Genomic DNA, 13,659 nt, shown 5'->3' on the forward strand with positions numbered 1-13,659 from the left:
GAAATCTCCTTGGCTTTTTAAATAGTTGATTTAATGGTATTTTTCATTCTTTGATGTTATAAAAAGTTTAAAAGCTGACAAGCCCTTAGAACTCATGATACTCTAAGACCAGTGTAACTAGGCTTGCAGTAGCTGTTCCTGAGGGGTCTGACATGTATCACTAGCTGACATGACTTCAGTCATAAGGAATTTCCAGGCTATTGTTGCAGTTTATAGCAGCAAGGAATGACCTTGCAAAAATCTACTTAGAAAAACTATCCCAAAAATTGACATACAAAAACTGAATTTCGAATAAAAAATGTCAGCTCAAAATTTGAAGTTCAGACAACAGGAAGAATAAAGAATAAAACATGTCTTTCACAAAATTATATGTAAGGCAATCAGGTGTACAAGGCAAAATAAAACAAAACTTTGAAAATATGTATTCTATGTTCAGATACCTTTGGCCATCATACTGTACCTCTTTTTGCATGAAAATGTATGTTTGCACTTCTGCAGCTGGAAACTGTTGGTTTTCTGCATAATCTATACAGCCAGACAATGCTATAAATTAGCACCGATTTAAAACGTAAAAGTTTGTCAGTCATTCTAAAATCTTTTTAAAATTTTATATTAAAAAATATATAACTTCATAGGCACCTGTTTTCTTTTTCATCAATGTCAGAGGTACTGGCCAGCCGTCTTGGTATTGTAGGTGCAACATATGCAAGTCGAGTTCCTTTTCCATCTTTCTCCTGAAACACATTAGTTTTTTTGTTAATTGTTACTATTACTGATTATCTTGTCTGGAAAAGCATCATTATGCCAACTCTGGCCATGTTTACTGTTTATACAAATAACCTGATTATACAAATGAGTTTTAAGCTTTAGTTAACTATCATAAAAGACTACAACAGGAAAAGGAAACAGCTAACATTTCCATTCTAGTGATGTTAATGACTTATTTCTCTTTTTTCTGCTTCGCTGCAGTACAATTCCAGCAGTGATTCTTGAAAGCAACTGGTTCAGTATTTTATACAGTACAGTACATTATTATTCTTAATCTTTAAATCATATAAACATTTGCATTTGAAATAGAAGCACAAGTTCTATTTTGTTCAGCTACCTGAACAACACTTGGTTTAGTGTATCCATGTTTAGTTGCAGAACCAATTTTTGAAAAAAAAAAAATCACTACAAAATGAAAATGAATACAAAGGAGACTTCTTTCATTTATACGATTCTTTTAGCATAATTCTCCAAGTGATGCAAATGCTATCAAATCTCTCATGTCCCCAAATTGTAAAAATGACTATTAGCTTTGCAAGTCCTAAAAGGGAATGAAATGCCAGACCTATGCACCAGGTCACCAGACACTGAAGGAGCACATTACACTTTGAGAGATACTATAAAGAAGCCCTGTAATTTAACTTTTTGGAATTTTAGTAAAGAACAGATGTGTACTAAAATCTTACTTCTATAATACATGATTAACATCCATACTAAGAAAGGCATATGAATTCCTCAAAACGTCATTTTATCTTGAAAATTATTACCTTTTCTTTGTTGTCCAGTGAAGAGGAAAGTCTAGGACTTGATGCAGAACGCATAACACCTGCAGAGTCCTTTTCTTTCTGAGCTTCCTTGGAAGCAGTAATCTCTGCAAGTGCACCATAACTACCAGTTTTTCTAAGACCCAACCTCCATGAAGCAGGAGATTCATCTTTCCTCTCTTCATCTTTGGGAGAAACCTTGGTTGTAGATGTTGGAAACTATAAAACACATGAAAATGAATTTACATTATTAATTTATGTTACCCGTGGTAATTCATGTTCCTTGCAAAGATTCAAGAACACAACTGTTTTTAATAATCTTAAGTGCTGAATTTGTAGGGAAGTTGTAGTGAGAAGCAACCTTTGCACTTTTCTCTTGAATTAGTCAATGAGATCAGAAACGTAAGACCGGTCAAGGAATACCACTCTTATAAAAGTTAGCTTACAAAAAACCACACTTTTTAATACACGCCATGAACTTGAGATAAAAACTCAGAAACATGCAAATCTGGTATTAACATTTTAATTAAATATGTTATTTTGCAACCTGTACATAAACCTGTGCACACAAGAACCTCACCATAGATTTTCCACCCTTATTGGGCACAAGAACAATGCCAGTTTTGCGCAAGCCCTGCCTCCATGATGCAGGATCTACTGACTCCACGACAGGCATGATAGGAGGAATGAAATCATACTAAAGCCAATTAAGACAAGACAAAGATGAAGATTGAAAGGAAGGAAAACAGAAACCAAAGGTTGTTTTAACACCATATAGTTTGTTCCTACGTTTATATTAGGTAACTTTTCATTACAACACAAAAATACCAAAAAAAGCAGTAAGACACTTAAAACCATAGTAACAGACTACAACTAAATGTAACACAGGATGTTTAGCTCATTCAGAGACAGAGTCACAGCTTGCATAGAAAAGAACAACAAAGCCTATGACCTTACAAGGTCTGTGGCCTCAATCCTCACACTGCTGAGAATACTGGAAGATTCACACTAACATATACCTTGTCTTCTTACCATTCAGATCCACAAATTACGTCCCACACTAATGTGGCTATCCTCCCAGACTTGCCTTACCTTCAGTAACTGCAGTCACAGAGCAGCATTACTGAAAGCAATGCAGACTGAAGGAAACCTGACTTTAGCTTAGTATAGTGCATCTGCGTCCCTTGGTTTGACCGTCTATGATGTAAAAGCCGAAGTGCAGCTACAGCAGATCAGATCACTATTAGAGTCTATTGTGAATATGGATGTATAACCCCAGTAAGCTCCTAGGAGCAAAATAACTTTATGGTATTCTCCTAGTAGTATGACTTTTCTCTCTACTGTGGCTGCAGTATATCATGGTTACCACTTCTCCTGAACGTGCTTTTCAGATGCATCAGTACAGGGTTACACTCTGATGATGATGTGTACAGAAAAGTTGTAATGATGACAAATGAAGATTTACTAGCTTACTATACAGTTTGCTCTGATATTCTAAAAGTTTGACTTCTGACTATGCATTCTTATCTACTGTCATTTTTTTCCCCAAGCATACCTATCTTCCCCATACCAAGTAAAACTCAAGTTCATCCAAATTAACTTTTCCTGTAAAGTTACAAGCTGTAAAAGCTTCCAGCAAGCAATATGGCTTTGCTAGGTGTGGCTTTGAGCTAGGCACTGAATAAATCATGTGTCCCTATTATTTAGCTCTTCCATGAGGTCCTAACCATATTCAAACAGAGATGAGACCCACACAATTTTTTACTTATTTCAGGTATAATTTTCAACTCCTGTGCCAAAGCACTAGCTGAACACTTCAAGGGACTACGAAAAGTCACATAGTCATACCTGTCTCTCTTGAATTAAATGCATCAGAAATACAGGCATAGAGAGACACTAGAACTGTAGCTTCTCGAAATTCTGGAGGAGTTTGACATAGAAAAGACTTTCAAAAGATGAAGTTCAGTTTCAGAAAAAACAAGAACTCCACTCACTGTACAACCGAATTTTTCTTTTTCAGAAGGATTTTACATTCAGCTATTTCATAGTTCTATATTTTAGGTCCCTGTGCATAATTAAAGACATTCAAAATTTAAAAAAAATTAACAGTTTCTGGGGAAGAACAGAAAGTATTTTAAGAATCTGTGCATATTTTTATCAATTCACCAGTTAACCAAATCTACTACTTACACTAGAATCAAAAAAGATACTTACACAGAAAAAAAGAAAGAGAAAATCACAAGATTACGATACAATAGAAAATAAAAAGGTATATTCTTTTACCTTCTTAACAGGTGATGTAGGTGCCCCTTGGCCACCAGCTACTGAAGGCGCCATCACAGCTACTGATGCTGATTGTGTACTTGTGGTATTTGCATTATTAGCTGCCAAGGTTTTGGTCTTATCTGCAAAATATTTACAAGATTTTAATCTTCATTTTTCATTCACAATTTCATCACCTTCACAACACCGAGTTGAATTTCTATCCAACAAATTTGACAGTTAACTTTATGACCAGCATTTTATTATTTATTCCTCAGTATTTTCTCCCTCACTCCCAATTTACATCTTAGCTAGGTCTACCGATTTCTTCTAAAAGGTTGTGCACGTAACAATTCTTTTGTATTCGTCAGGTGTTTCCAGTCACAGACGCAGAGAGAGAACTACAGAATCATTCAGGTTCAAAGTGACTCAGGAGACCACCTAATTCACCCTTCTGCTCAAAGGAGGGTCAATGCTGCCTACGAATCAGGTTGCTCAAGGTTTGGATGAGTCACATCTTGGAAACCTCTGGAGACAGAGATTTCAGTCTCCCCACACAGCCTGTATTTTAGCAGCTGGCTAATGACCATAAAAACTGTAACAGTAGGAGATACGTTAGCATCTCATCTGACCTCATTAATGCATATAAATATCTCAAAGGCAGGTGACGAGGATGGTGCCAGACTCTTCTTAGCGCTGTCCAGTGACAGGACAAGGAGCAATAGCCATAAACTAAAATACAGGAAGTTCCACCTCAACATGAGGTAGAACATTGAGGGTGGCAGAGCACTGGAAGAGGCTGCCCAGAGAAGTGCAATCTCCCTCTCTGGAGACATTCAAAACCCACCTGGATGCTTTTGTGCACAACCTGCTCTAGGTCACCCTGCCTCGGCAGGGGAAGTTGGACTTGATTTCCAGAGCTCCCTTCCTACCCTATCCTTTGATTCTGTGATTCTGTAATAGTTAATTCAAACTACAGAAGGCAGGTGCTAATTCAAAGTTAAACCTTTATTCTCTGATAACTATGCATGTTTGAGTTCAAAGAAATAATTTACTGTACAGAGAACCCGATCAGGAATTCTGGTCACCAGAATGAGCTGAGGCAGGGACTTGCCTTCCAGAGCACCAATTTTCCATTTGCTTAATTCCTTCTTTGCCTCTTGTTTTTCTTACCTACATTTCACTGTCTGCCTACCTAATCTCTTCTGCTTTGTCCAAATTCCTTCCTCTGTCCATGGCTCATGAACCTTAACCCTTCTTACACAAACACACAGAAAGTGCTATGATTGAGACAAAACAACTGCTGTCACTGCTTTTGCTTGAGCTTCATAAAGTTACACCTTGCTTCTGTTTCATATATTCGAACTGCATATTCTTTGGGCTTGGATGTTGCCTCCTATTTATTAGTGCAATATGAAGCAACATGGGGTTCAATCCCCCCTGGTTTTGGCCCTACTATAGACACATCTTTCCATCTACGTGACCCACACAGCCTAAGAGCAATTAATTTAGAAAGTATACAAGGTTTTCATGCAGTGTGTAATTCCTGGTATTGGTGTTACACACTTATTTTAGTTATGGACATAGTTGATTAGATGTTTTGAATGTTGCTTATACAGGAAACAAATACAAATATAAATAGCCTACATGACCAACGGCACTATATGGAAAGTTCTTTATAAACACAAGTGAAAAAAAATGGTGGTAAAATTCTAGGTGATATAAAGCTGAACAAGGCAATGTCGACTGACAGTATGATTTGAGATGATGCACAGGCAGATCTGATAGAAATTTGTAAGTAATATATCTTTAAAATGCACAGAAATGATTCCTTAAGTTTTAGATTTCATTTTCCAGGTTCTGTACCTTGCATTAGTATATAACTCTGAACTTCATATAAAGTGTTAGCACGTTCTCCTCAAAGTTTAGTTAGACAAAACAATCCTTTTCCAGCCTAAGAACCAAGAACACCATTGCAGCTTCAGGCCCAAAAGTTATAAACAACAGTGAAGTGAGGTGAACAATCTGGGAGGATGGGACTTCATAACCTGAAGCTGTAATTGGACAATTAACCCCAATATGTAAATGGACCAAAAGTTGTAAGTCTAAAAACTCGTGACCAGTTGTCCATCTTGGGTGTAGCCTTGGCCAGGCTCTCGTACTGCCCAAGGTGTATCCTTTGAAGGCCTTTTAATAAATACCTACTTTATTCCTTTAACACTGTCTAGCCTCTGCTCTAGGTGGCATCTCAAGGCATCAGAAAAAGTTATCAGGAGTGAAAGCATGGAAGGAGAAAAATGGATTTTTCACAACTGTATTCTGAATTTTTTTCTAGAGCAGCAAGAACACAGTTGTACACATGACTGAGCAGATATGGACTAATTAAAAGAAAATTAGAGTATGTCAAAAAATGTAAGTTACAAATCCCGAACTGCTGAAAATTATATTTTTTATCTTTTTTCCCTGTCCTTTGCAACACACTACTTTCAAATTCATGTTTCCCTCCTTGGTCTTACAGAGAGAAGTGTATTTATATTTAAACTATATTCTCACGTAACCAATGAAACAAAAACATAGGAAAACATTTTAATTACCCCAAAAGATTCAAAATCACCATTTCCAGTACTTCAGAATACTGAACGTTGTTAAAATATTTCACAACCAGAATGCTCAAGCTCCTTATAATAATAATAATATTTTTCACTAGAAAAATCTTTCACTACCTTAAGCTGAATAATGGCAAAAAAAGGGAAAGTAAAATCTTGGAACTTAAGAGATGTAGCTCTACAGGGAAAAGCTTCAAGTGTATCTTGCCAAATAAAGTATGATAAAGCCTTGTTGATATTAAAACCCCCAAAGTTTACATAAATTAATTCTTGTGTCACAGTCAAATTTTCCTGGCACAAACTACTGGCAATGAAGAGAACACAGTTACCAGAGTCATAAAGTTCAGCAGACATTACAGTCAGCACAGTGACAGAGAAATTACTACATGTTATATATTATAAGTAATTTGGGTTTAGCAAAGCACAGTAAATAATGGATTCAAGTACACTAAGGTAAAAAAGTAATTACAAAGTCTGCCAGACACTTTTTTTTTTCAGCTTAATACTGAAATGCTGGATTATTTCAAAGTACAAAAAAAACCCCAAAACAAAACAAAAACAAAACGAACAAAACAAAAACAAACAAACAAACAAAAATTTAAACCATAACAGAATGTTTGGTTTTGCAAACTACTTTTACTTCTACCTACATTAAATGCTTATGACAGATTGGCTAGCTCTAAAATACATCCTTAAGTCTTTTTTCAGGTGAAGAAATCAGAATGTATTAAAATAAAACCAACAGCTCACCAAAACCATTAATTTTTAAAAGTTTATGTATAAAATATTAACAAGCTGTTTCTAATGACTTCCATGTCTAGGTATTGTACTGCTGCATTGCAATACTAATATTCTTTATTAGGATTGAACATACATCTTTAAACACTTATTGCCAGACACTTATTTTCTGGTTTGAAAGGAAAATATACTATGTTGCTCTTTTATCAGTACTTGTTACTCTGATAATTGTTCAAGAAATAAACAACCCACTAATTCCATTTCTGAAGAGAGAAATAGAGAGTAATGTGCATACAATGCAAAACTTTTCAAAGAACTTTCCTCTTAAAGTTATATATGAAGTAACAGTCAACATTAAAATAACACATTTAAAAGTTTATTTCAGTACACACTGAACTTATATGCACTACTACTTTATAAATACTTGAGCCAGATTAATTGGTAATTACTTCAAGATGACAAGAACAAATGAGAATGTTTGCACTTCTGCTGATCCAATCTCTGTACTAGCTCCACAAGCAAATACTGCTAAGAAGTCTTCCCCTCTAATTTGATCTTCTAACTTTTTCAGTGTTTCTGACATGCTACTTCAGGCTTATATTGCTCTATCTATCTAATTAACAGCATCTACTGGTTAAGCAGCCAATCAAGTAAGCTGGCTAATAGCTTTAACCTAAGTAGCTACCCGTAAAGACATCCATTTGATACATCTGTTTTGACTCAACTTTTGACATATATAAACTTACTTTAAAATAACTGGAAACTTAGTGAAACACAGAAGAGTAAGTGAAACGTAACATACTTAACTCTGTATCATGCGATATTAAACAGATAAATTTATAAAGTAAATATTTAAATGGAATGCTCCAAAAAATATACCTGTCTCTGCTTCAGATTCTGAGTCATCATCTTCTTCCTCTTCACTAGAACAACTGGATTCATCCTTCTTTCCTTCTTCTTCTTCATCTGCTTTCTCTTGCTCCAGAGACTCTATACTAGATGCATTCTTTTCTTGCTCCATAATCAGGGTCTCCTTACTGAGTTTGTAAAGAGAAGTATTTACTAAGTACTGAAACATTTACTAAAGCCTTTTAAGTAAGACTTTGTGACAGCTTGTAAAGTCATCTTTTTAAGGACTTTATCATTTTTCTTATTTTTACTTACTTTTTAAACGTTTTCTGTGTCTGATTATTATCCATGTTGGCTGTGGATTCAATTAGGGGAGATTTCTTTTCACGTTTTTCACTATGAAGCTTCAAAACAGAGAATGATGCAGTTTAATTCTTAGAATGGCATCAGTGACAAAATAACAAATGGAGGGGAATCTCTAAATACTACAAACACTAGAATGCATAAAAACTTTCAAAAACAAAGGATGAATGTTCAAAGCTCTAAAAATCTTAGAAACTGTTATTCCAAGTAAGATGCTCATTGTTGATACCTCAGATCATAAAATGCCCACTGGACATGGCAAGTTGTAGATCGCCTTTTTCTTCCAAGGCTTTTTTGGTCACCATAGGTGACCAAGTAAGGGCATAAAAGAACTTTGGAGATGACTGTGGCATCACCTGAATTGAAGCCCTGAATTTAGAACTTTGGTTTTAATTTATATCCTGTCCTGAGTTGGATACCATAATCATATGTATATTAAAATGCAACATACATACATATATATATATGTACACAAGGCCTACCAGATTCTGCTTCTTTTGTAACTCTTCTAAATATCCTAGAATATCTTCATCTGCCACATCAAATGCTGTCTGACCCTAGAGAAGGGGAATAAGTAAAACACCATAATTGTACAACAGACTTTAAATGTATCAGACTACAATGTCTTCTCATCACATGATGATGCAGGTTAAGGAGAACGTTTAGAGAGAGAAACTGGAAAATATGAATCAAGCTCTACTGCAAACTGTTAGTCTGTCAGTACTAGAAAACAATTTTGCAATATTCCTTTTTTTGGGGGTGTGGGGGGAATTCAAACAAAAACATTTATACCTGATGAGTAAACACATTTTTAAGTGATAAAGACATGATAATAAAATTTTACTGAACATTTAAAGGAAAAAAAGAACACCATGAATGAAAAGTAGATTGATGAATATAATCTCACAGTATTAGTGCCAAACAACTGCTCACAGTGACAGCTGAATGGATGGATCCTGAGCAGTTCAGTATCCTCCCCATCTTAGACTATCACATATAGCTTGATTTTTTAAGTTTTAATGATTTAAGGAAGTTGCACTAAATTTAAGCAGTCATGCATTCACACTTTACAGTAAAACTGTATTTTACAATTTAGACTCTATTTTATAAAAGATCTGCTATGACCACTTGTTATTTCTCCGCAGGGTATGATTTCCATGGGACATATACTTGAAGGCTAGAATCTAGGCAAAGTCCTATATTCACTGGCATAAATGCAGCTGCATCAACATGCTGGGTGGGCTTACTGAGATGCTGGGGGGATCGTGACAAGATCAAACTAGGAAGTACTTCTGTACAATAACCAGTAATAAAAACAGAGCTGTCATTTAAAAGTGGCCAGAGCAGCTTTTAAAAATAATGAAAGGTGTTCCTGTTTGTCTGTGCTTATTTCAGTTTCTCAAAATGTTAACTAAAGGCAAACTAATTCCTAATTACACTGTGAAGACTATCTTACCTAGTTAGAAAGGATGAACCTTTAAACCACTATTTCTGATCATACCGCAGAAGCATGCGCACCTTTCAACAAGCATTAGCCAAAACAGCTTGAGGTCTTCTGCCACGTGAACTATTATCACAAGTTTGTATTTGCACTATAACTACAGTTTTTAATATGGCCTTCTATTCAGGTAGCTATTACTTGTAGTTAGACCTGCTATGATCACAAAAAGTCACTTTGCAGAAAACTGTTGCAGTTGGAAGGTTACATCTTAAACCCAACTCTGCAACATTTGATAGCTAAAGTCAGGTGCCTAAACAATAACGGCTGAGTTCTCTGAAATGCTAAGCACATACAACTGAACCAAATCAGGAGTATTCAATCCTCGTATCTCCAAAAGCAAAAAACCAGGCTTTACTTAAAAACAGGCAAATCTTTCCTAGTTTGCAGAGACAATTCCATATACAAAAAAAAAAGCTGATATGTCTCTAAGCCTCCTTTTTCCTTATTCTTGTCCAGTGGATTTGAACGTACTTTTATGAGAGTGCTCTCTAGTGTATAACATCTACATTTTCACAAGCCCAGTAAAAAAATCTAACACATAAATTGGAAGCAGAACAGAATCTATCTGTAAAACACACTATGAAGAGAAGAATGAGAGCACTTACATGGCTGAATGAAAATGTTTGGATCCTTTTGATGGCTATGTGAACTCATTAACATATTTGTGTCTATTGGGAGCAAGATCAGCAAGCTACACAGGCCATTCCATAAAAGTCAAAGAAATAGAGCTTAGGAAGCATTCAGGTTATGTCCAGGGGGTCCAGAGTTTCTTCCACCACACCCAAATCAGCATAATATCGTGACAACTCTTCAATATACCAACACAAAGAGTTAAAACACTACCTAAAGCTATCATCATTATCTTCAGAGATCAAATGAAAGCCTAAATGCAATCCATCAAGTCACTTATATTGTACCTCTGAAATGCTAACAAACTCTTTCAATTACGAATTTTCATGTCAAAGATTGAATGGATCATTTAATACAGAACTAAGCATAAAGTTGGCCTGGAAATTAATTCAGACAATCAGAGAATTTAGTTCTGAACACAACCATGCTGTTTTGACAACACATGCATTATATAAAGCTCCACGTACAGTAAACAGCAGTTTATCATCACTTTTCTTACCCTGGCTTCTAAAGTCACTTTAGAGACCAGAACTTTGTATCTTGACAAGGATTACATAAAAGTCCTACCACTTTGTTGACAGCCTCCATATCACATAGGTTTTCCACTAAAATGCGACATGCTTCTTCTTTACCCCAGTGAGCAGCAGCATGAAGTGGAGTCCAGCCATCATAATCTTTAATATTTACATCGTAGTGAGCCTGTATTAAAAGCCTGAAAAAATATTAAAAGAAACAGATCTTGACACTGCTGACAGGGATAAATAAATTTTCGTAAAAATTTTAGAGCTGCTCTGTGGTAATATCTTTCTTCTCTTTTCTCAAATGTATTTTAGTTGAGTTACTGACAGTTGATTAATTTTAATTCTCACAGAAACATCTGCCTTTTCATTGTTTAGCAGGTGTGTATACATATTTTAAGGAAAATTCAAGAAAAACAGCCTTTTCCATTTTCTTCTCTATTCACTTCATCTCCAAAGACCATTGTTTTTACAGTTAAGATATTCTTCTGCCTATTACACACAGTAACAGGCAAAAGGCTTTTTAAGGATAAGAGTTGTAAAATGTAAAAAATTATTAGATACTGTGTTCTTATTAGTAAAATATTAAATCCTCCTTCCATTCTAAAATTAGTTGCTTGAAACTTTCACTTCCTGTCATTAACTTTTTGCAAAAATCTAGTGTTTAACATGCTTCAACTGTTCTCTGAGAGGGAGCAGAGTTCCTCAAAGAGACGACCTGCTGTTCTGCCTGCATTCAGCACTCACATTCATCATGGTTCTCAGGTAAGCATCACAGTGACAAAGTGCACTTAACCTAATAAGTATTTTTATGTAAAGAGCTAAGAGCTGTCTGAACCACTGTCCATAATTGTTAGAAATCATATAAGAACAAAATATTCTTTTCAAAAAATTCCCTCAGTTTCTGAAGAGCCAATATACTTATAATAATATCCTCCAATGAGTCAACTTTCACACATGCTGAGCTGCAGATCTTGCAGTCTTGCATCCAATACAGAGCACATATTTTTGATAATTTGAAACACTCATAAAAATTGCCTGCACATATGTTTTGCCTCTGCTAGGAGAAATATACAGGCTGGACTACAAAAAACACAATAAGTGAGGGAGCTAAGAAACACCCAAACAGTTATAGATACAACGCCCTTACAGACACCTGCTACTCTAAAACAAAAATTCCTCTTTTTCAACAGAATAATTTGTCTTTGTCATGTTGAAGCATCAGGTTTTTTTGAAACAGAACTCCCACTCAATAATTTGCTCTGCAGACCTTAAAGGCACCAATACTCACAGTCAGGATGTGTGCTCATTTTCACTCATGTTACAATTTGTAAGATCTCTTAGCTTTGAGAAAGCAGTCAAATAAATTTACAACCACGTTAAAGCAATGTATTACTAATTATGCTTTACTACAATAAAAGTGGAGCTTTGATGAAAAAGAAATTAAATATGTTACGATATGTATTGATATTACATTATGAAAAGCTGTGAATTAGAGGACATCTGAAGCCTAAAGCTTTCCAGGGAAGATTTTAAGGGTCATGACTTAAAAACATCATCAAACCACAAAGTTAAATTACCTGGTTTTCAAGTGTAAAAACTTTTAGCCCGAATTACAAACTCTGCTTTATTTATGGAAATAAATATGGTGTCCTGAAAATATGCACCAACCAAGATGCTAACTGGCATTATAAAAAGGTCTTAAGCTTGTTTACATAGCTGCCTTTAGAAACAGGGCAAGTTTTTAATCAACTTTCTTCTTTTACAGTAAGTATTTAGGCTCAACATGTATACCGTATTCATATTCTGAATGACTTAGAATAGAAAGCTAACCACATCATGATTTATGAGTGCTTGAAAACATAAAATCAAGCTTTGAGAATAGCTTGTTCTAGAGAGACTGGGATTTTTAAGATACACTCTCTAAAAGTTAGATGTGCCCAATTCCAAACAGCATTACATCAAGACAATAAAATATGAAAAAGTTAAACCACACTTACTTTAAGACTTCTGTATAGCCCTTAGCAGCAGCTACATGAAGTGCTGTACCACCAGATTTTGCATGCCTGACATCATTTATATGGCCACTGTTGAGCCACTGTCTTGCATCTCTTAGCATTATTCGTTCTTCTTCTTTTCGAGCTGACTCTATATCAACCCCTAATTCAGACAGAGAGAGGGGAAGAGGGGAAGAGAAGACACAAAGTATTTTAGTTCAAATACTTCAATTCAATTATATAACAAATTTTATGCCACATTTATACGATATGGTAAAAAAATACAAATCTGAATAATGTTCAGAGTAAGATATTAATATTTTTTTGAAGATGAATTCCAAGGTTATGGAAACATCCAATATTGTAAGACAACTTGCATAATGCCTTTTATAACAAAAGGAGGGCTAGGTGGACAAAGTATTATAAATAAATAATAATAAAAATCAATCTACTAAAACTCTTCAAAATCAGTCTTCTAAGAATGTCTACCATCACACTAATAACCACTGAAGTGACCTGTTAAAAAAAGAGAAAAATTCTGTTTCAATTTTCTAAGCACCAAAAAATAAGTTTGTGTTGATATATCTGTATATAGTAAAAAACAGCTGAAGTTGTTTTATAAACAGATCTCTATGGGAAGAGAAATAATCTTGCTTCTTAACA

General features: G+C 35.1%; 1 protein-coding gene across 5 annotated transcripts in view; it reads right to left on the reverse strand.

The window, feature by feature from the left end:
* PPP1R12A (protein phosphatase 1 regulatory subunit 12A) overlaps window positions 1-13,659 on the reverse strand; it is a 112,580-nt gene that overhangs the window by 30,618 nt on the left and 68,303 nt on the right. For all 5 annotated transcript variants that reach the window (XM_068190300.1, XM_068190297.1, XM_068190298.1 and 2 more), the window contains exons 4-11: window positions 13,000-13,159; window positions 11,049-11,193; window positions 8,833-8,907; window positions 8,303-8,391; window positions 8,018-8,175; window positions 3,816-3,937; window positions 1,536-1,751; window positions 640-734 (exon numbers count right to left, since the gene is read on the reverse strand). In XM_068190300.1, coding sequence (XP_068046401.1) covers window positions 640-734; window positions 1,536-1,751; window positions 3,816-3,937; window positions 8,018-8,175; window positions 8,303-8,391; window positions 8,833-8,907; window positions 11,049-11,193; window positions 13,000-13,159 — 1,060 coding nt within the window. The remainder of the gene's footprint in view (window positions 1-639; window positions 735-1,535; window positions 1,752-3,815; window positions 3,938-8,017; window positions 8,176-8,302; window positions 8,392-8,832; window positions 8,908-11,048; window positions 11,194-12,999; window positions 13,160-13,659) is intronic.

Source organism: Anomalospiza imberbis, chromosome 5 (genome assembly GCF_031753505.1).
Source record: "Anomalospiza imberbis isolate Cuckoo-Finch-1a 21T00152 chromosome 5, ASM3175350v1, whole genome shotgun sequence".
NCBI lineage: Eukaryota > Metazoa > Chordata > Aves > Passeriformes > Viduidae > Anomalospiza > Anomalospiza imberbis.